The sequence below is a fragment of the Harmonia axyridis genome, chromosome 4 (assembly GCF_914767665.1).
Source record: "Harmonia axyridis chromosome 4, icHarAxyr1.1, whole genome shotgun sequence".
Lineage (NCBI taxonomy): Eukaryota > Metazoa > Arthropoda > Insecta > Coleoptera > Coccinellidae > Harmonia > Harmonia axyridis.
Genome location: NC_059504.1, coordinates 32,670,150 through 32,694,352, shown reverse-complemented (window position 1 = coordinate 32,694,352; position 24,203 = coordinate 32,670,150). Strand labels below are relative to the sequence as shown.

General features: G+C 34.6%; 2 protein-coding genes across 5 annotated transcripts in view; both read left to right on the top strand.

Annotated features, from left to right (window-relative positions):
* LOC123678486 (nuclear receptor coactivator 7) overlaps nt 1–24,203 on the top strand; it is a 275,490-nt gene that overhangs the window by 235,633 nt on the left and 15,654 nt on the right. For 3 of the 4 annotated variants that reach the window (XM_045615528.1, XM_045615525.1, XM_045615524.1), the window contains 11 exons: nt 2,290–2,363; nt 4,002–4,206; nt 6,464–6,913; nt 9,114–9,300; nt 9,360–9,525; nt 9,580–9,807; nt 9,928–10,061; nt 15,902–16,032; nt 20,833–21,065; nt 22,696–22,824; nt 23,519–23,593. In XM_045615528.1, coding sequence (XP_045471484.1) covers nt 2,290–2,363; nt 4,002–4,206; nt 6,464–6,913; nt 9,114–9,300; nt 9,360–9,525; nt 9,580–9,807; nt 9,928–10,061; nt 15,902–16,032; nt 20,833–21,065; nt 22,696–22,824; nt 23,519–23,593 — 2,012 coding nt within the window. The remainder of the gene's footprint in view (nt 1–2,289; nt 2,364–4,001; nt 4,207–6,463; nt 6,914–9,113; nt 9,301–9,359; nt 9,526–9,579; nt 9,808–9,927; nt 10,062–15,901; nt 16,033–20,832; nt 21,066–22,695; nt 22,825–23,518; nt 23,594–24,203) is intronic. The other variant, XM_045615527.1, reaches the window with a different exon arrangement.
* On the top strand, nt 13,184–15,890 carry LOC123678487 (protein fork head-like). Its single transcript, XM_045615529.1, has one exon. It carries the CDS (start codon nt 13,329–13,331, stop codon nt 13,740–13,742), a length of 414 nt encoding a protein of 137 aa, XP_045471485.1. The 5' UTR covers nt 13,184–13,328; the 3' UTR covers nt 13,743–15,890.

Sequence of the window (24,203 nt, the reverse complement as noted above, 5' to 3'; positions counted from 1 at the left end):
TTTTCGTCTAGATATTGGGTTAGCTACAATTTGACAAATTTTCAGTTGGGAGGAAATGACTGAATGTATTTTCTTTTTCTTCGTGTTTGGGGGGCTGCCGCCGCTCTCCCCCCCAACCGAGTCGTAGCTGATGTTCACGAGGCTTTTTATTACTATTATCTGATGCATCTCACCAAGTATCTCTCGAGAGGAAATAATGAACCAAATTTGCAGCTGGCTCCCGGACTATACAGTTCATTGGTGACAGAAACTTTAAATCAATTCTATAACAAATGCAAGAATATTTCTGAATGAGAATGTTTGAACCATCTTTTATATATAGTATATATATAGTATATATATATATATATATATATATATATATATATATATAAACATTTCCTGTTATCTCACCGTCTTGTCTTCTCTATCTAATGTAAACAGTTATGCTTCCCATAATTCCCATTGTATCAACATTTAACAAGATTTGACCTTTTTAACAAAATTAAATCGCAAGTGTTGAATAATGTTTCTATCAGTCAAGAATAACATTTCACCGAAATAAAACTCCTCTCAAGGAAACCACAACAAGCATTGAAATGAGGCTAAACCTGGCACAAAAAAATGATTTTTAAAACTACCACTCTGGAAAACATTTGAAAATTATAGGTAATTGATAAGTGAATTATGATTTTTTGGGAATTTACCGATGAAATATTGTATTAATTTAAATTCATTTTATCAATGCACTTACCTTCGCCAATGCAAATTACAATCATCGAAATTTTTTTTATACTTCTTCTTAATTTAAGCCTTAAACCTTAAAAAATCTATTTAACATATTTAAGATAGACATTGATCCATTGTAAGCAAAATAAATGGCAGATGACTCAAACTCCGCCTGAGTGCAGAGAACACGTCTTGTTCTTGCATTCGGGGATATAGGTTCTACAGGGTGCTCCTTAATGATAAGCTAATATTTAAGGTCACTGGGGATTTTGAGAAAAAAACTTGTGGAATGTCGTGCCATTTTTTTTCCAAAAATTCAATGCAAGACACCACTGGTGAAAATAATAAAAATTTTGGTACATCAGAAATTGTATCTTGAAGCAGTTAAAACGTATACCAAATTCCTTGTAAATATCTGCAACAACATCTTTGTATAATTTGAATGAAAAAAAATTTTTTTCTGGAAACTTTACCACCCTGTATCTCAAAAGTAAGTATGTTTAACAACATACGGTCATAAAAGGTTTTTCCTTTAAATGACCGCAAGAATCACATCCTCACATATTAGCATCACATATCATTAAGGAACCCTGTGTATTTTACATTTTTTTCCATTCTTCTGATGGTTATAAAATTGAGAAAAAAGTTTAATTTGGTTGTTCACCCCACGGACAGGCTTAGCCTTTGTGGGAATTTTGTTTGTAGATTGTATAACATTTCTGCGAATAAATTTATTATTATTATTATTTATTGACATTTCAGTATCTTCACACAAGCGACAAGCTCAAACAAAATTTGATGTCTTCTATGATCCTTCAATAATAGAATTGTCAAGTTGACGTCAAAATTTGCATTCCCTTCAGAAAAATTCGGCCCAGAAATAAATAGCTGATCTAATGATAACAACCCTGAAATACTTAAAAGCAAAAATATCATTAGAAACAATAAAATTCAAGGTAGAAGAAGAAAAATAGTTTCGAGACGAAGGAACGAGTTGGACGAAAATGGTTTTTCTCCAAAATGGAAATAGAGCATCCAAGACCGCGAGGTGATTCATCATGTTTCACTTATCAACAGCACAAATGCTACTTCCATAATTATTCTTACTATAAACGGACATGACTGCTATCGATGTGTAGTCGACTTCTAGCTCCAGTGTGGCGCGCACCAACAGATTACGATTTCGCTGATTGATACAGATTCCACCTCGTAAAGCAACGGTTGCTGAAGGACGTTAACTTTTATTCCGTTTAGTTTTCCCAACAACCTGCAGAGCCATCAGGCGACGTATCAATTACACGCAGAATGTTCGAGTTTTATTTCGTTCATTTGCCGAACAGACGATGATTCACACGTCATTTTCCTGTGCTTTTAATGTGGATACGGGGTTTTAGTCGCGACAAATTCGCTCCTGTCGAAAATTATGACCGAAAATGTGTTTACAAGCAATTATTCGGACGTTTATTTCAGTTTAGACGATGAAGACAACTACGTCGTTGTTTTCATCAAAAATAAACAAGGTTAATAATTTTAACCTCTAATCGGAAACGGTTCGATTCTCATATGATTTCTCTGTTGCAGATTTGAATAGTTCAACGAATAGTTTATTGGAGAAGAAAAGAAGTGGACCACCCGAAAATACAACGTTGTATACGGTGAGTATTCTACCTAAGTACTCCTTTTTCACTGAATTTGTCAATTTTAGTAGAGAAAATAAACATGCGGCTGATCGATAACGAAACAATCGCGTCTATACTTTACTCAATCGATTTATTTATGGATCCGAAACTCCTTGTTTTTTCCTGGGTTTGAAAATATTCAGTCTTCTATGGCTGTTTAAGTATTTGAAATCCATTCTTCAAAAAATAAAAACAGTCACTGCAATTTTCATAATTCGGTTTTATTATTTCCTTCTTTCTCTCGAAATGATTCAACTTTAACGAATAGAATTCAATAATGAAAATCACTAAATGCAATAAAAATACATATTAGATATAACACAAAGTTAGAAACCCTGACTACAAGTAAAGGATTTTTATCATTTTGATTAAATGTTTTCGAAAAATCATTTTCACAACCTATTCTAGATATCTACTCTGTAAAATTCCTTGATTCGATTCTGTAGCTAGCAATATATTTCTTTAACAAAATTCATGCGAATAGCTTTGATACCTTAGGAGAAAATAGTGAATTGAAGGAGATGTCTATTAGCTTCTCAGGTATTTCCCATACCACGTCCAGACCTTTACAATTCTGTTTTTCTGGTATTTGGTACAAAAATTGATCTTCCGAACTCGTTCAACTACTGATCCATCGATAAATACGAAGGATTACAAACCAAGAACTAAACGACTAAAAAGTCGTACGTTTCTTTCAGACGTCGTCCTTTGTATCCAGCCGAACCATGTTGACTTGATCTTCCTAGCTCCCATTTCTAAAATTTTATTTGAACTGCCTAACGAATGTGGCCCTTATGATTCCTCGTGCTTCGTGTTTTAGCCTTCAACGTTTATGAATCCAAATTTCATGCTTATGAAGTTTTTGAGAACAGATCTTGACAGTAGATGGACGGTTTTTGAATAGTTATTTATAATACAAGTGCAGAAGGCATTGATATTCTTCCACGAGTTCAAAATTCAAAAACGAGCCACGAAGTGACGAGTTTTGGAATGAACGAGTGGTAGAATGAGCTTTCTGTACGAGTATTATACATTATTTTCTCTAATTCATTGCATTTTCATTGAAATTAATGAAATATTTCCATAAATATAATTTAGTGATTTTTGCATTGAAAAATGTTGGTTGGCAGAACTGATTTCTTTAAGGCAATTTAATGAATTGACAGATAAAGCCGTAGCGGAAAGTTCGGAGTGCCAACATAGAATAATAAAATATAACCATGAAAACTGTGCGTTTCTAATATATTCTCGCACGATTTTGTTCTACAAGATGTGGAAGAATGAACGGAATAACCACAGAATTAGAGAAAACATTTTTTTAGTTTAAGCATTTCAAAAGGTGAATTGTGAATTTTTCTACGGGAATATTACGGGAATACCGTTTGTTACAATAAGTCGCTTGTTAATTAAAGAGAAGATCTTATTTTTGAACTGGAGGGTACTTTTTTTATTCAGAAGCACCAATTAAGTTGAAAAATAATAATTTGACTAATTTAATGTCCGAGTGTACAGTAGGTATCGTTAATTAATATAGTAATTTATTTCCTGTTCACGAATTTCCCTTTTTGTCTGTTCTTCTTTTCAATTCCATTGATTCAATTGTATTTTTTACAGGTTGTTGATAGAGATACACTCACGTCAGTAGCCGCTAGATTTGATACTACCCCTACAGAATTGACCAAGTTGAATAGGTTAGCAACGCCGTATATATTTCCGGGACAGCAACTCTACGTTCCACTTAGAGAAACAGTCGAAGAGGAATCTGAAGGATCTACGCCGGTTGAAGAAGCCCATGAAGATTTCCCAAGAGACGAAAAAGGTATTTATCCCAAAATTAAATTTATGAATTATCTGATACCTCGATTAACCGAAACGTTATTGAACAAGCTTCGGATTAACTTAGCGAATCCAAAAATATATCGAGACACGTATTTTTGTAATTTTTTCTTTGCAAACCTATTTTTCTGCCGCCAAGCTGTGTCGGACTATTTTTTAATTTCAAAACGTTAATCGACCCTTGCATCAACAAGTATTGCGCTATTCATTTTTTGAAGTTTTTAGTTATGCGATGACTCCATCATTTTCTATCTAGTATTATGACTTGACTTTACTGAGTCTATATGAAATTTATTCTTTGAGACAACCAATTACTTTCGATGGAGTTTTGTATAGCAACAATTCAATAACAATTTGCTTCGCCACTGGTGAACTGAATGTTGCCCTGTATATATCATTGAATTACAAATTAAATTTGGACGTTGAACGGAATCTAGAATAACGGTCATAACATTTTTTAAATCAATGCCTTATTATTCATAAGTAAAAATGCAGCCTTGATTAGGCTTGTCAACTCATAAAGTTTTATGTCTTTTGAACTTAGCCGCCTTTCCTCACTTTACCTAATCTTAATTAGAAAAATGCATTAATTTATCCATTTGGATCATGGCAAAGATTTTTCGTGCCACATTCGAAACCGAACTAGTACAAAATAACAGTAGTTTGAGTGATACATAATATACGAAGTAAATCGAAATAAATACAAACTTAATCATTTGATATCGAATGAAATTATTTCGCAAAATGTTAAACCTTATTTATGGACTTATATTATTATAATCTGTATTGGCGCTTTATAAAGAAGCAAAATTTTTAAAACCACCTAAATTGCTTCAACTTTCAAATCAGGATCTGAAAATTTCTGCAACAATTGCAGATGGTTTTGAGTTTCCAACATGATATTTTCCGTTAGGTTCTTCGATTACGTCTTATTTTTATCGAATAGAAAAGGTGATTTCGTTAACTAATAGATTAAATTACAGTTGAACCTCAGAGTAATTAATATGGATAGAGGGAGCATAAGTCATTTTCAGTAAGCAAATTTTGTCCCCAACATGAACATGAACTATCAAATTTGGCAAGAACCGCGCGGAAATGAAAACATATAAGTGGTACGATCTCTCCCTTGATTCGCGAGTTTCTCTACAAAAAACGCACTTCTTATGTCCCATGGTGAATCAACGTTTCATATCAACTTAAAATATATTGAGATGAATATTAAATACCTAAATATATCAGAAATTCAGAAAACAAACTTCAAGTGCGCTAAACGACGTGAAACAACGGATGACAATAGGAGAGCAATATTTGCTAAACCTTGGATTTCACTGATTTCAGCAGGTAGATACAGAAAATAATAAATATTTTGCATACTATAAATTCGACAATTCGGAAAAATACCGGATTCAAAATATTCAAATTTGCATATTTAATTGAGAATCACTCAAATGAATATATTTCATTCAATATAATATACATTAATAATGATATAGTGGAATTGTGAATTTGAAAATATATCACAATGCGACAACGTAATCTAATCATGTTGGGGACATGTAAAATTGCGTATACTCCCTCTATCTATTTTATTAATTACTCTTTGAGTTGAGCCAATCAAGTAATTATCAATCTTGTGACATGAATATTATATTCCTATATTAGAGAGAGATGAAGAATTGTGTTGTTTTTCCCTGAATTGTTCTAATCGTTTAAACACATAAATATCCGATACATTCATCATGTCCACGATTCCATTCGTTTTCAAGAAATAACTTCAGTGTATGCTTCACGTGTTTTAATTTTCCTTATGAGAAAACTCATTCGGCATACGTATTTGAACTGCATTCATCATGGAAACGAATAGGCGACCTTCAGATAAGATTATCTTTGACGTTACTGAAACTTATGTTCCACAATATTTTTGTTATCATCACTTGACTTGATACACCTTTTCAGTTGTTCTCCGATTTGTACAAGTATTAGACGTGTGAACGGAACATTTATTTCCGTCTTCATATCTCTAACGACTGAATTCGACATCCGTATTTTGCGTTATGAGTCAGATACGAAGAGGTTAAAATGTACCCCGAGCGTTTTTGGCATTTGGGCGGTAATATTAGTATCGGAAGAGATAGAAGCACGTGAGGTGTAAGTGTTCCGGTCGGTTTTTGAAGAAATCCGAGTGTGGAGTGTAGAGGAAGTATTCGAAATGTTTCAATCCGTCTACAACTACCTTACAGATCTGCTGGACACCCTGAGGCCCGTCAGTCCGAAGCCTGGACATGTGGAAAGAGTGCGGACCCTGTCCTGCGCCCAGAGCTCCTCGGACCATGACGAGGAGTCGCCCATCTTCAGGGAGAGGTTCCTCAAGATCAACGTGCGCCACATCACCGACGGCCAAGGGGTGGTCGGCGGAGTGCTGCTGGTCACCCCCAACGCGGTGATGTTCGATCCGAACGTGTCCGACCCCCTGGTCATCGAACACGGTCCGGAATCGTACGGTGTGATAGCGCCGATGGAGTTCGTGGTGAACGCGGCCATCTACAACGATATAGCTCACATGAGGGTGGGTCACACGCAAAGCAGCCAGACTGAAAAGCCCGAGATCTACTATCCGAAGTCGGAGAACAGTACATCCGACATGGAGCCCGATTCTTTGTTGGTCAAGGACGAGACTTTTCCCGAGCTCGGTGAGTAGTACCTGTAAGCATTCTTCGGGAGATCTGTTAGTATTGGTTAGGAATCTTGTAGTTGATTCTGAGTGTAGTTCTGTATTGAAATCAGATTGATATCATATCCATCAATAGAGTAGCCTCAGAACTCAACATACAATAACAAATAAAATATAAACATTGTCCATTGGACAGGTAACACTCATTTAAAGTAGTTGTCAGTAGTGGATATCAATCAGAGGCCTATTCGAGTCATGTGAGGCGGCAAAAGTTTATCTAGCAGCTTTACTGTAGCGCCAGCTGATACTTCGCTATTATTCAGGAGTGATTAAATTCATTTTCCTGTATTATTATTTATCAAATTTGGAAGTTGTCACATGACCTTGAAAAATGTCACAATCATTAAAATATTCAAAGCTCAATCAAGAATAAATTTCAAAAAATTTAATATCAAATTATTCAATTTTCGAAGGACGAATCAAGTTGAAATTAGTAGAATGAGCCGGAATGAGCTAAGTTAATTCCAACAGATTCGATACATAACGAGTTAGCAGAGTACTTTGAACCTCATTCAAGAGAAATTAGAAAGGTTTCAGGAAAAACGATCAGTGTTCACTTTTTGTTGGTTTAGAAATGATTGTACCACCGCTTTCCATACGGTATACATTGCTGAGAAAATATACATTTATCTACACATAAAAACAAGACAAAATATATCTTATTTCAAACTGAGGAGTAGTCCAATGATCAGGGAAGCTGTTCGAAAATGTATTTTTCTGATAATTTCTAATCCACGCATTTCATTGAGATGAAATTTCGCATTCATATGTAAAATAACGATTTCAAATATCGATGAATAGCTTTTAATTTCTAGGGGGAGTGTCTTTCAGAAGACGTACATTCGAAAATAATTTTTAAACAAAGTACACATATTTTCGGTGTACCATTCAATGCAGACATTATGGTATAGAATTATGAAACTAAGTTTTCTAATAATATTGATGATATCTACTTGAAATAGAGAAAATATAAGTAGGAATATAGATATTTTTTATTGGTTTTATGGAAAATTTACACTGAAGATTTTTCAAAGTTTTTCACATTGAAACACATTGTTGTGGAAGTTTCTCCATGAACACAGAATTTGACTACGAAACTCTACATTATCGGTTAGCTGAAAATTGCGCATCATCATTTGAAATAAGTAAATATGGAGATATATAATCGTGAACTTACCTTGAATGGATACCCTTGAAGGGCGCACTTTCAAAGACTTTTTCCATTTGTAAGATATTCATCCACACATTTCTTTTGTCCGCCAATTCTTTGTTTTCTAACTTTTTCGGTATATAACTCTGGATTTTCCTAATTTTGGAGAGCTATAGCAAGCTAAATTCGCTATTTTTTCTTGTCCAAGATAAGCCATTAAGGAACCCAACGATAGGGGTTCATATTTTCACACTATATCAGAAGTTCTAAGAGAAAATTGACATGAAACATAAGTCAGGGCCACCGCCAGACATTTTAGCGCCCCGGCAAAATAAAATTTCGCCGCCCTGATTTACCTAATTTATATGAATTTTCTTTGAAGGAGCCTCTGTTATTCTTCGTTTTTTTTTAACTTGAAATCACGTTGTCAAATTTACGACTTTTTTTCGATTTCATCAAAAAACCTCTTGCATTGTTTAAAAGTTCGACGCTCTATTAATAAGTCTATAGTAAAAAGGCGACGTAGTTCTTAAAGGTGCAAAAAATCTTTTTTTATTAACTGACTGTGCGCCCCTACAATTTGGCTTGGCGCCCCGGCAAAATGTATGCCGCTCCTGGTCCTGACACAAGTAAACTAATGTAAAGTTCATGCATTATTAAAACCACCACTTTTGTCTTCATCCACCTATGACCATATATTTACGAAGAGAAGCTATTTTACATGGCCCTTAACCTTTGAAATCGTTTTTACGTGTTCCTACTTCCTACCCAACTCTGGTTTTAATATTGGACAAGTTCTAAAGAAAAACATTGTATGTATTGTATCTACGTTACAAGATCGTTATTATATGAAATCACTGTTACCAACTTTTTCATTTCTCATGACAGGGTTATGTCATTAATCAATCAAAAACTTCATAAAATGTAAATCAGTTTCAAGTTATTGAAAATTGTAATGATATTCTATTGTTTCATTTATTACAATCAAGTGATGATATTTTCCTCACAGCTGGAGATGACGCTGAATCAGTCTGTTCATGTACGGAAAGAGAAGGCGACGCCTTCCCTAAAGCGTTCGATCGCGATCTAGTAACTCCAACGAACACAGACGATCCCGAACAACAACAAAAACTATTGGAGGAGAGGAGAAAATCACTACTAGACCATCACTGGCCGGTGTCTTCTAGAGACAGAGCGTAAGTACTTTTAATCGTTCTGAATTAAGATCAATTCTATAAAAAAGGTTATCTTTTAGTTCGATCGATGTAGATGAAATGCCCATCCATTCGTCTTCAATGCAAGAGGAACATGTGGAAAATATTGAAGAAGAAGATATCATATCTAAGGAGAGTTGTCATGATTCGGGTATAGATATCAGGGAATCAAGTCTACCGCCTGTAATTCCCATACAAACCAAAAAAGTAAGTTGAATTTTCGTCTCAATAAAAAAAGATGGCTTCATCTTCTTTTCTCAGCAATACAGTGATGCCGACATAGTGCTGTCGAAAGATTGGGTGCCACCTATCACCATAGCGCCCACAAATGTTACGAACACGCAAGAGATCTTCAGTCCAAGGAAGAAGAACAATTCAGTATCTTTCAGTTTGGACTCCACGTCAGAACTAGATTCTACCTTACCAACACTAACATCTAGTATAGAATCAAAGGATGAGCACGAAAAGGCTGAAAATAGAAAGAACAAAGTAAGTGATTATGAAATGAATGATGATTTGTGTAATATATATAAATATTAAACCGTATTCATATTTTTCCGTTATCCTCAATAGAATTGACTAATCCAGTTTACTTCCCTTCATTTTCAGATGTTAAAAAGACTGTCCTACCCTTTGTCTTGGATGGAGACACTTGGAGGGGAGAAGGAAGACGAGAAACCCTCGAGTCATCCTAATTCAGCAGATTCACACCATGCCTCTGTGTTCTCCAAAGTTTTCTCAAGGTAGGTCTTATTATATCTGTTAACATATTATTATATACAATATATACTGACGGGCTTATTGTTGTAAAATATGTTAATCTCGCATACTGGCAAATGTAAAAAGAAAAATGTAAAATATGGTTCTGAACCGTCATAGTGTAACGGGTGGGGTATTCATGGCATGAGACGTCATCCTCCTAGATTAAGCTTCTATGTTCAACTAGCCTTCTATGCCTCTTAAAGTGCTGGTAATCTGTCGATCCAGAACTGTCAATTTGACCTGAGGATGAAAATCTGAAAAACGTCAGACACTATATGATTAAAATTAAATATCTAAAATACTGTTGTGTTCACTGATTATATTTTGTTCAATATAATTCTGCTGACTCAGCTCGGCATGAGTCCTTATCTCTTTTCTTCCTTAAGGGGTCTATACTCGGGTCTATACAAAGAATTGACCAATCAACTGCATCATTTTAAAGTTTTCATTTGTTCTGTCTAAAGTTGATCGATTTTTTATCTAACCTCAAAACGACTTTGACAGAAAGACGTGAGAGAAACGATGCAGAAATCAAGTGAAAAGGGACCAATACCATTAAAATCCAAGTAGGATGATCCTCTCAAAAGTCACCACTTTAATCTTAGGGTTTTTCAAGATTGAGTGAGCACACCAGTGTTTTAGAGATCTCAATTAAAATCATGACTGAACCTGAAGATCGAGATCGACAGCCATCGTAATAAATTTCACTTCAGTTCATATTTTTGGATCGCCAAGTGTACAATTCTGGAAAGTATACAACTGCTGCAATACATAATTCTATAATTGCCTAGTAATGAAAAAAAGAAAAAAAATGTTTGGACTGAAAAATTAATGATTCACTTTCCCATATGAATTTATTCAATCCCAAACTTTGATCATATCTCTTATTTATATACTTTTTTGTTTTCAATCATTGAAAGATACGATAAATTCTATTAAATTTCAATGAATTCAGAACGTATTGAACGTATTGACTGTCGATTAGATCGAACGCGGTCTTCTTCCACTCACTTGTGTTTAGCATTCGATCCAGATCTCGACCTGATTATCGCCACAGCTTGAGTAGTCTAAGGAAATGATCAGCAAATTGCCATTTATGATCGACAGGTCGCTGGTACTACGTGTGAATTTCAATAATTTTAATTTATTTCTGCAATAATACCAATGTGTTATGCCTCCGTGGTGAAGAACTCGAACCATGATCTTTTAATTCGAAAATTTGTATCGTAAAGGGTTTTCCAATAAATAATAAAAAAACTAGTATATTTCAAGAAGAATCAATAGATGTTTATTTCATTGGAAAGAGGATGATATGTCATTAACGTGGAAAACGAAACAGCTAGATGGCCGCCACGGCTACGGTTGGAGTACCATATCCATTTCATGAAATTTTTCATTACCAATAAGCATATTTGCGGCTGTATATCCACGATAACTTCACAAATTGTATGCTTAAGTTAATCAATTCTGGCGCATTGGTATAGACCTCATGTTTCACGTAGCAAAAAAAAGTCTAAAGGTGTTGAATCCCAAGATCTTGGTGGTCAATTATGATCCCTCTTTTTGAGAAATAACACAGCCAGGTAACTTTCCTTGCAAAATTGGCACGCGTAGCGTCGTCTTGTTTAAAATAAACGTCGTCCACATCAATTTCTTCCGATTCCAGCCATAAAAATCATTAAGCAATGCCTAATTCCTAAGATCTACGAGGAATCGACAAACCTGAGTTTTCTTCAACACACCGGCTACAGTAGCCATGTCCCCAGTTGTTCTTGAGCGACGCATACGGTTTCGATTCTTCACATCACTAACTTGTCCCAACAGCTCAAATTTTTCACCGGTTTCACTATTTCCGGCCGAGAAGGTGCTTCATAACCGCCCAAAAGTGTTTTAGTTTTGTGAACGTTGACTGCAAAATTATTATAGTTAATTTTATCAACTTCAATGCGTTTTCGAATCGTAAATCTTTCCATTTTCGGTAGTGACGTAGTTTTTACTTGTCAAATGTCAAAGATTAGATCAGATTTAATTAAGGAGGATTCGTTTCACTGCTATCTAATGGTTTATTGTCCTCCCATCAGAGCTATTCTCTCCATAACGTGATCTACAGCTCGCCTTCCAGTTCCAGAGTTCTGATGAACTCTGACAATATTTGGGATGGCTTCAAGGAGGCTAATTCCTCACTTCTATAAGTTTCGTGTCCAAGGCAGGTTTTGCGTTGGCTAGCCATGGCGAGGCATTCCGTCACCAGGTGATCCGGAGTTTCTTCCTCTTCTCGACAGAATCTGCACTCGTCGTTTTCTCTTAGACCCATTCTCATGAGGTGTTTCCTAAGGCGACAATGCCCTGTGAGGAATCCAGTGAGGAGGTGTAGCATATTCTTACTAAGAACCAGATACTTCTTGGATATTGTAGAGTCAAAGTTACGAAAAAACTTTTTGGAGTGATCCAAACCAGGAATATTCAGCCAGAGTTTTTCTCTTTCTGTTACCTCCTTTTCTCTCTTTCTTGTAGGTACATTTGTCTACACCACAGAAAGGTTCTGGACCAATTAAAGGAGTTTGAGCTCCTGTTCTGGCAAGTGTATTGACCTCTTCATTCCCTCCAATTCTCGAGTGGCCGGGAACCCAGATTAAAAAGACCCTGTTATTCTTACCTATTTCATTAAGTTTTCTTCGGCACTCCAATACCATCTTAGAATCGATGATATGTAAGCTCAGTGCTTTAATTTTAATTGCAGGCTGACTATCGGAATGTATCGCTATGTCACATTTCCGATAGTCTCTTGTTATGTTAATTTCTACACATATTTCTATTCCAAGTATCTCTGCCTGAAAGAAACTTATAGCGTATTCGACTGGCTGCACCAGTTCGAATTAATTCGAGCTAATTATGTCACTTAGCACTACAAAAATTCGAATTCATTCGTACTGGTGCAGCCAGTCAAATGTCAAAACATGACAGCTATTCAAAATGAAACCTCTTATTGGAAAACCTTTTAGATATGTTGGAACTTGAAACAAGTGTTCAAAAAGTCTGCTCACTGAGAATCATCTCATGATATTTGAATCTATTTTTGTACAGTTTCTTTTGATAGTCTCTGTACTCCCATGCTCTTTTGTTATTTAGAAAATTTCAAGGGAAAGGGTTTAAGGATCAAGCAATCATGTTTCTTGACATGCCGTATGTGATAACAATGTTGTAAATTGGGAACGCTGATATTATAAAATTATTGTGCTTGGTGTATCATGAGATTTCCTAATGTGATTCTTTCTTGCCAAATCTCACATTCGGAACGTAGCTCCCCCATCAATTTGGTGGATTTCGGCTCGGGGCTGTTCAACAAGACTCCTTCGGAAGAGAGCGGAGGCTCTGGGGGGCCCCAATCGAGCGGTAGCGGCGGACCCCCCCTCACCGACTCCCCTCGCACCGATGGCGCCAGTTTCTTCCCCTCTAACATCATCAACAGCGTCGGTGCGAGCGTCGGAGCGATGGGGGCGTCCGTCGGCGCCTCCGTAGGCGCGATGGGCGCGTCGGTGGGTGCCATGGGCGCATCGGTGGGTGCGTCTGTCGGCGCCCTCGGCGCTACTGTCGGCTCTTCCGTTAAAGAAGTGGGCGCCACCGTCAAAGACATGGGGTATGTTGTGTTGGTGGAAACTTAGCTGTACTCTCAACACAGATACGACACACAAGACACCTTAGACAACCCTCACACCACAACTGTCAGAAAACCTTATTTGCTAGCAAATATTTTATATGGTCGATTTTTTTTTGAGATTTTTTTTTCATTTACAATTGGTATGCTCCATTGTTCATCCTTCAATATCATCCATCTTAATAGTTTGTGATTTATCTGGTGATTAAATGGTGTTAGAGCTTTTCCTTCCAGACTACATGTTCTAGGATAAAAAGGAAGTATTTACATGGGCATGATATCGGATTGGTATACTGAAGTATATGTATGTGTGACGTCAATGATGGAAACAATTGAATGCCTCTCTTGTTGAAAACAGCTCCTAATCGAAAAACTTTCAGAAAAGTGTTCTCATCCTCAACAGATTACTTCAGCATAGAATTACATTTAAAATATTCAAGGATATTCAGAAAATGATGCTGATGTTCAAGAGTCTGAATCATCAGATGCTTTTGAGAAGAAAAATTTCTTGAACCTCTTTTAATTTTACAATTAAGTTTTACAAGAAGTTAAAAAAGTTCAAAAGTTAACATGACATGTTTAAAAGCCATGATGTTATTCAATGAATATCTCTCCAAACTGCTGCAATAGTTCGTTGTTGCAATCAGGTTGACGGTCTCATAACTTTCCCGAATCGATAGACAAACAGCGATTTACATAAATGCTATTTAATTATTTAAAGCAAATTATTCTTCAGGAGAAAAATATCAGAATGTAAAATTTTACCCTTAATTAAAGGGGATAATAAAAATAATTTTTATTTTGGGGAAAATCACAATATTTTTTCAAAAATATTCATTTTATATCCTGTACAGATGTTCCAGATTGAAAAACTTAAAATCTTTAAAATAAAATGAAATGACCATTGATGTTTGTAGTCCGTGTGCCAAATTTCATGGAAATATCTATAAAAAGATGTTGATGTTATGGTAAAAAAACTTTTTTTTCTTAAAACTCATAAGCTCAAAAGGTAATAGTTTCAGGACATAGACAATTTTCTTCTCAAAAACAAACGGACTCATATCCTTAGGACTCATCATCTTTCTCTGAAACACCCCTTTTATTTGGAAATGACGTTTTTATATGAAGGGATGTATCATTCCACTTCACTTCTAGTGCAAAATTATGGCTACGAAGTTATGAAGATGCCATCTCAAGGATCGCAGAAAGAATTTAACTGTTAGATTACTGGGAATAATGAAGATAGCAATTCAAAACGAAATACAAATATCCTTGAGGCTGGATATAAAGCAGTTTGAAACTGATCACTGCGAATTATCTTCAAAAACGCAGCTAAAATATTAAACATCTAAATGTCTGGTCATCTTTGATCAAATATATACATCATATCCGTAAACCTTGCCATTGACAGTCAAAATATCCGTAACTTATAAGAACTGATTCTTACTTTCAACTGGAAATCTCACGAAGGTGAGAGGTACTCAGTTGCACAAAGTTTTGAGCTTTGATGCCATCTTCGGAATAATATGTATATGTAAAACCAACAAGATAAGGATGACAAGGTTTTATTGATCTGGATTATTAGAAGTATGATGGCGAGGTTACAACAGCCTCAATGTGCTATAGGCAAAAAAATCATTCCATTCTACTTCTTTTCGCTTGTCCAAAGGCTAACTTATGTTAGGCAGAACATGAAATTTAGAAGATCACAAAGAGGAAAGAGTGAGCACTTCCAACTTGAGGTTCTCGAAAATATCAACAAAGAATACAAATGTGATGACCACATACAGAATTGAAACCATCTCATCTACTTCGCAGAAGCTTTAAGCTTCTGAGAGGCTTAGGAGAGTCGGGATAGAATACAACTGTCTTACAATTACTGCATCAACTCTTCTAGCCAATCGATTATTCATCACTAGAAGTTCATCATTCAGTTTTCAAGGCAGTTATATAACCTAACTCAAACTAAACTAACCTAATTGATGCTTCTACCAAGCTTCACATATCCAGTTCACCAGATATTTATCACAGTCTCGAAAATATAATCATTTATGTCATCTCAGTGATTGTACTGCGCTTGCATCTGTAGATTGTTTGCCCTATTCCTACTATGTCATCTCCGGAATAATCTGTTATATTTTTCTGATATTTCTCGTTTGATTTCAGACGTTCTTCAGTTGGCACATTCATGAGACAACCAACGGAATCATCCAAATCGAAGGTACCACCACCGAAGCTCGATTATCGGTCCATGGTGTCAGTGGACGATATGCCTGAGCTTTTCGTTTCTTTTGATAGTGAGTACTCGCTCAATACTATTGCATTCTTTAAAACAATACGTAACATCTTTGGCTACCAATTCAGGATATACTACACATTGTATCATTGAAGGAACCTAATTTTTGTCAAAAGCATATCAGAATCGATGAATCAAAAAAAAATGTATCTTCAAAATTTTTCTTCTGATCGACAATGATTTTAAAAATAGAAAATCATAAAGACTGTAATTAATTGAGGGCTAGTTGGTACCCATTGAGTAAGCAATTTTGAGATTTTACACTATATATTTTTCATCTGAGTCTAGTTCATTTCACAATGAGACGACCAAACTACCTATAAATAACTAATAAGTTCCTTACAGTAGCAGAGTAAACTGTTTCCAGAGAAGAAATGTGATTAAAATCTTCAAGTTTCGTCTCAATAAATCCTAGCATCTTCATAGCTTTTTTTAACAATTATACTGATTCGAGTTTTTGTTGGTGGTTTATTCCTAAATCTTTCACTTAAGAAATGAAATGCATCGAAATATAAAAAATGTAGTGTAATGATATTTTATCGAATAAAGTATCCAATCCATCAAGATCATACATTCATGATACATTGTTATTTCATTTTCCGTATACCATTTACCAAATTTTGTAAACATAATCATAAATTTTTCGATCGATATTTTAAGATCGTCTTCCACCAAAAGGAAGCTATACTATATTTGATGCACTTTTTGATAACATTGATAAAAAAGAGTCAATCCGCTGTTAATCTGTTGGAACATTTTCAGTCCGAAATTTCAAGTAATCCGTGTCATAATATTTTCAGAGAATACTATAAGCGGACTTTTAAATCAATTCCCAATACTTTCACTGTTTTTTTGTGTTCACGCACACATCAATGCTATAATCACAGGAGGAACAATAATGAATCAGTTATCGAATTCAGGATATACCATTATTTGAACAGAGAAAATGTGTAATTACTTGAGGAACAGTAATTTGATCAATTATGGGTCCTGCCCAAAAATATCGACTCGAAGTTGGAGTATCTGAACACTTGTTCAGATGTCAATCCGAATCGAAATTTACTTAAAAATTTCGATTATCTATGAGTATGTTATTCCTAGAGAATCCATCATGTAAAAATGAAATCTCAAATCCCAATAACACGATTCTCCGGAAATTTCGCGTGAACATCTGCTTCGTTCTTTTACAACTGAATTTTCAGTTTCAGCTAGATCAGTTGGGTATTTCTTTAAATAAAGAAATCAAAATTCCATATAGGTATAACGTCGAAACCATTGAATAGATTCTGCCCAACTTTAAAATTTCAAGTATCTATCATGAATTGAGTGTCTCAATTCATTATCTAGTGAGAGGATCTCAGAATCCCTTTGAGCTAGAAAAAAATGAATGACATATTTTCGAACTTCATTTTTGAGAGAATTAATCAGTGAAAACTGCAATCTATTGAGTTCAACTGTAAGTACAAGGAAAAATTGGAAAATGACGTGAAATAAAATGTTCTAATAACTATTTCATTACTGGTGCCATGAACATGAAACAAAAACATTCCATAGGCACATTATTCGTTTTATTTTCTTGAACCAGTGGCGTATCCAGAGATTGAGTTCGATATTTTTGCTATGCCGTATTCATGTTTCAAAGCGAAATCCGGTAGAAATCACAATGAAATGTTGTAGGGACAATCCAAACACTCATTTATTTTTTTGAGAAAAGAAACGTAAAGAACCGATCTCTGACAATGATTGTCAGATGCTTACCGTTCTTGATACTTAATATATGTTACTGATTATCTCAACCTAGAAACAGTATTTTTCGGATTATTCAAAAATGACCTCGGGTGTATCCTAAACATTTCAAGTCTTTGTTTTTTTTTCTATTAAAAGTTTTTATTCTTACGAGGCCAATAGAATTTTTTAAAATCATTAATTTTCCAACATTTTTCCTAATCTATCCTGCGTAAAAATTTCATTATTGCAAATCATAAATCGCTATTTCTTCATTCTAGATTAAATTGCTGCAGGACCTATAAATAATTCTATTATTATATTATTGGTCCGTATGTGATTATTATTTTAAGTCTGAATAAAAAAATCTCATCCTAATGGTTCTTGAACCATTGAATTTTGACTATTACTTCTAACATGTATGTAGAAGTATATGTGCATATGGTTGCGAAAAAGCTTAGGCGTGTTTTAAAATTTGACTATCATCACATGAAATCTCCTTTTTTTTGGATTCATAAACCTCATTGAAATAATGGAAAAGTGGCAAAACAGTTTTCAGTTTTTTCTCTGGTGATTGTCATCGCATTCGGTAGTCCACTAAAAAATCAACCTCGATAATCTGTCTTATCAAACATGATTTAAACTCAAGTATTACTGTCATTAATAATTAATTGAAATCCTTAATTAACGAATAAATTAAATATACATTAATATTGTAATTATGGCATAATTATTCTATTTATATATATTTGATACCTTTCCGCTGTAAGATATATCTTCCACTAAAACAATGCAAAGGACTATTCTAGAATACTTTGACCTTGATAATTTTTTCTTCTCCTCTGGAATATCATCTATTATTTATGCAATATTTTGATGTCCCGAAAATAAATCATTTCATATTCCGGAGAAATTCACGAACAATAAAACATATTCAACACACAAATAATGAGAAAACCATCAACACTGTACACCGCAATTGGCTGAAAAGTAGCTGTAGATGAATTCCTCTAGAATCTATCATAGATGCCATCAGTATCGCTTGACAATATAGCCGCTCGAAACCTTATATCTCATAACACATATCTTCATCTTTTTAACCAGTGACTTACTAACTTAACATCATATTCATTTTTCAATTGCTGCAGTCCATTCACCACGTTTTGGGCTAGATTCAATTGGTAGGTTATGCATGTTGCTGTTTTTTAGCACTTACAGATTTTACCTCAGCATCATACTCCCTGAATTGATACCATTCAACATTCTCGAAAAAAGATGTAAATTTGATCAAAAATTGGGTTTTTCGGCGTCCGGGAAGTGAGCACTTCCCGGACGCCTTTTTCTCTGAGAAAGTAGCATTTCCCGGCCTAGTCCGGAAAGTACGTAATTGAATCCTTTCAATATTAGTTATTGTTCGAATTTTAATATAAATAAGATTTAGAATGTTTCTGCTAATATGTAGTATTTTCTGTTCTGTTTAATTTAAATAAGAATTAAAGAAATGTGTCGTCTCATTGATTTGTTATTCTACACGGTTGCCGTGTAGAATACCAAATCAATGAGACGACACATTTCTTTTAAAAAACCCTATTTTCCGGACTTGCTACGTAAATTACTATTTCGTTGTGAATTTCATGAAAGCTCAGTGTGGACACAATAGTTCCCACAAAACAAAAAAAAACGTAGAAACGTTGTAGCTTAATCCAATTTTTGATGAAATGATGTGTATTCTTATTTGTATTTATTTCTTAATTTTGCATGATGAATATGAGGGCGAATTATCTGAAGAATACTGTAAGAACATGGATTTGTTTTATGGAGAAATCTGGTACTATTCAGCGATAATAGTTGAAATTTTACTATTTATTACTTATGTGATATATGTATAATGAAGAATAACGTTTAACACACTTGTATCAGCTCCTTTAAAAATACTTGCAACGTTGCAACTCGTTGCTAGTGATTCAAAAGGCCTAGGTACTTATACACTTTCTTTGAAATATGCTATTTCCCTAATTTATTTGGTAACTAATAAGGCTGGCAAAGTACTTTATCTATATTTTAATTAACACTGCACAACTGGTACCCGAGTACTCAATCGATTACTTCAACTCTTAATCATCGAGAATAAGTACTTTAAATAATTCTAATTATCTAGAGGTGTTCCTAAATTGGAGATACAAGCGAAAATTACAGATTCCATGGATCATTTCAAGAAAAAAAAGGCCTATAATCATGGGCCCCCAAACGCTTTGTTTTCGATATACAGTTAAGTTAAAGTTTTATTTTTTCGGGTTTTTATCTCATAGCATCTTCCTTTCACAAGATATTTAACTTAAATTTGGCATTTTAATTTAAGGTTTTCTTCATTTCAATTAAAATCTACAGGGTGATATTTTTCTGGAATAATGCCCACTTCTCTACTCCAGAAATATTTTTGGTGAATTAAAAAAATTTAAGATAAACTTTGTTCTAGCACAACACTAATTGTTTTCTTATGTCTGAAATTTGAACAATTCTGTAGTAATCCTTAGGAAAATTCAAATTATCAGTATAAAGATTTTTGTTAGTTAGCTGTAATGAATAAATTAATTATAAGTTTGGGAACCTATTTACCCAATCTATAGCAAAGAATAATAATAAAGATTCGATAAATTGGAATAATCATCACAGAAAGTAGGACTACAAGAAATACCATAAAACGATGCGTTTGCAGGCCCATGTTTATGAAATTATCCAAGAAATCTCTCAATTGTTCCTCAAATTTAGGGATAGCTTGCGTACTTCCCGACAGTGGCGTAAGTAGAGATGACTCATAAGGGGGTTTACCTTACTTTGAAAAAGTAAAATCTTTGAATTTTTCATAAAAAAAAAATTTTTCACTTGTTACTTGAAATATTTTTATTTCTTCTGATCAAGAGGGGTATCCCCCTCCTCGTTACGATTATGATCACCGAGGCTTGAGAAGATGTCAGTTAACAAATAACAAGAGAAACATTCGCCTTTTATCAGAAGCAAAAAAGACGTCACTTGAATTCATGGCGGAGCTGACAAAAACTTCTCGTACGATTTTCAGAACTGATACCGCGACCAGCTAGACCCTCTGAAGACCCGCCACTGTATTTGCGGCTGCGGATGGGTAAGCCGATGTTCAAGCCAATCTCCAAGTCTACGCCACTCATGTCGTACGGCAAGAAAAAGATGAGACCGGAGTATTGGTTCAGTGTACCAAAGAATAGGGCTGACGAGCTGTACAAATTCATACAGGCATGGGTACCTGATATCTACGGTGAACTCAACGAAGAACAGGTAAGTCGAATTAGTTTTTCTCTTTTATCATAATGTAACGTAACTACGACCAGTTTTGGAACTGGCCACTTCTCTATTCTGGTTTCACGAAATAATCTCTTATAAGAGTGGTAAACTGATTCTTAGAGAAATAACAAGAATGATGAACCTAACCTAACAACGTTCTTGTCATTTCGATGAGGCTCTTTTGAAAACATTCTTGATGAATTTTGCTGAGAAAGGTTAAAACGGAATAATTTGGAAGTTCTCCAAACTTGTTCGCAAAAAAATAACCATTTTTTTGATTTAAACTAAAAATGAAATGGAACGGTATTGTTGATAATAGTTTTTAATGTTATGGTTTAATCAAGTTGATGATGTCAACGTTCAACTCTGACTCAAATAACACAGTTGAATAAGTGGCCTGTATTTATGTTAGACGAAGTTTCAATTATGAAAATTAATTTATTACAGTATTATTGCCATGTCGTTTTTCGAAATCGTCCGAAGATTTCAACCGTCATATTTACGATCGTTCAATTAATGACGAAAAATACGGTACTGAGAACACTGGAAGCATTCTCGAACTTATCTGGGATACGGATATTGTTGAAAATAAAAAACTAAAAAATAATTATACGTTGCCATTGAAGAATACGATTAGGCACGTTTAGTTGGAATTCAAAACTTTATTGTTTTTAAATGGTTGAAAAAAATTTATCTTGTCAGTACGGTCTGCTGTCAAAACTGTTTATCCTCCCGTTAATTGAAAATGCGGAATTATAATTTCCCACTACACCGTCCAATGTAAACTGTTCATAATAACAAAACTGAAACCGGGGAATAGCAATCCAGATTCTACATATACCTATTGCTGTTTAATATTATGCCAGCAAAATGGTGACAACAACATTTCCACTTATTCAATAGAGAAAAATAATTCCAAACAAGTGACTGTTGTGGAATCATACGGAAGTGTTTAGCCAGATACTGTTCGAAAAGCAGAAGTAAGTTTACTACATTGTTGAAATGTAACGATTTCTGTTTATTTATTCATCTGGTAAGTTGATATGTTCGTTGTGAACCATGGGCATAATTTCGTATTGTTTCTTCGGGTTGAAATTGTAACGTTTTTTCCTTTCAAAGAAAATTGTTGTCAGTGTTTCTTGGATATTCCGTTTTCTTGAATTACCGTCCTTCATAAAGAATTGCTTATATTTCGACAAACATAAAATTTTCATGCCTCACACGACATTTACTTGAGAGCGAATTAATTGAAAACTATTCGAATAAGTGAAATCCAACTTCTGGATTGAAAATTTAAATATCAACACATAATTTCAGGTGATTAGATACACATTTGATCAACGTAATGAACTTGTTACCTATAAGTACCTATAAATGAAGCAATTTAATTGTTGAATGCCTATATAATTTTTTAAGCACTTGAATATATTTTTCAAGCAGGGGTTTGAATTGATGAGTTCAATATGCTACGTTCGAAAGATATTATGATACTTAGAACACTACATCTGGTTTCTTGGTTTACCTATACCTAATTTTGAAATAATTTTGTTGAAGAAATGTGTTCTTGACCTATTTTGTCCTTGACAACTGACCGTATTTATTTGTAATTACTATTTTTGTTTAGATCAAAGAACGTGGATACTCTCTGGTCGAGATGGACACTGAATTGTGGAGTGATGATCCCACTCCTTCTAATAGCAGACACAACAGTCAAGATGGGGATATTTCGGAATTGACAAAAGACAGTTGGGAGGTGAGTCATTTTGTATTTTTCTAACGGTTCTTTTCGAATTTAATGGATGAAATGCAATTGGATTGGAATGTTCATTGTTTTCAACTAGTCTGACGTTAGTTTTGAAGAATAATTCTGTTTTTATTATGGATAAATCCCTTATTTGAGGTATTCATAAAGAACTCAAAAGCTCGAGTCACCAGGACAGTGCTTCACTCGAATGTCGAAACGCTGAAATGAAAGTTTTCTGTTTTGAACTTTAAGAGTTGTTGATAATTGATTTGATGTCAATGATTTCTCAAATTAAATCACATTCACTGCATAAAAATAGAAGTTCAAAAAGAAAACTTGCTACTTATCCACTACAGTCCAGTTTGACATTACATCGTTTAAAACTTTAAAAAGATAATTGCAGTAAATTTGCCGAACTTACAAGTGGGCCATTGGAAACTAGCTCGCGCAAGTTTGGCAGGAAGATTTAGAATGTAGACCAGTTCGGTGCCTTACATTTTAATCATTATGTAGTAATCTCAACTCGTCAACGATAAAATTGCGACATTGATCGAAATGTAACGCAAAACTGAAAAAACGTTTACGAGAAAACAATGCACATTCCAAAACATGGTCGTGATAGCTATCTCAAGATTCCATTTCCTGTTTATTTGCAAGTGTACAAGACACGCGTTAATAATAAATTGTCATTATTTGAATGCAGCTAATCAAGGCGCCGTATGTAAAGATCTACAGCATAATCAAGACGCAAACCATGTCAGCAGACGGCAGTGACGAGGTGATTTCAAATGCACCACACGCCACAACATAAATTCCAAGCTCAGACCTCGTGAAATACCTCCTTAAACGAACTTCTATTCTCTAGATGTCGTTGAAAATGTTTTTTTCTAAACTAAATTTTCTCCTGCACGGACGCCTATGTATTGGGTTTATCCGTGGCTAGTGGTGCCAACTTACACGTCATTACGTAAATGTTTCATTGAATTCAAACCAACAGTGAATCAATTGTAATTATACATCGATTTCCTTTTGAAAAAATCGTCAACTATCTGTTCTTTATTAAATTATCCTGAATTAGCGATGTTATGTGAACAGGAATTTAGAGTGATCATTTTGTGGGACGGTCTAATTTAAATATCGGCCTACTTGTTGTCAAACGGTTAATATAAATTTGATTTATAATAGAAAAATCTTAAATATATTTCGATAACCGTAGACTTGGGAATAATTTAATTTTTTGATGTGTTTCTAGATTACAAAAATTAATGTAGGTTTGATATTCAATAATTGTTGGGCGCATAAAAAAGATCAGATTGAAACAAAACTACGTCTTAAAACAAGCCCGATTGGTTTCGATTTTGATTAAAAATCATCTTCAGGGCTCTACA

Bases quoted from the DNA above. Each gene is read 5' to 3' on its own strand.
- LOC123678487 (XM_045615529.1), top strand. From the start codon at position 13,329: ATGAGATTTCCTAATGTGATTCTTTCTTGCCAAATCTCACATTCGGAA.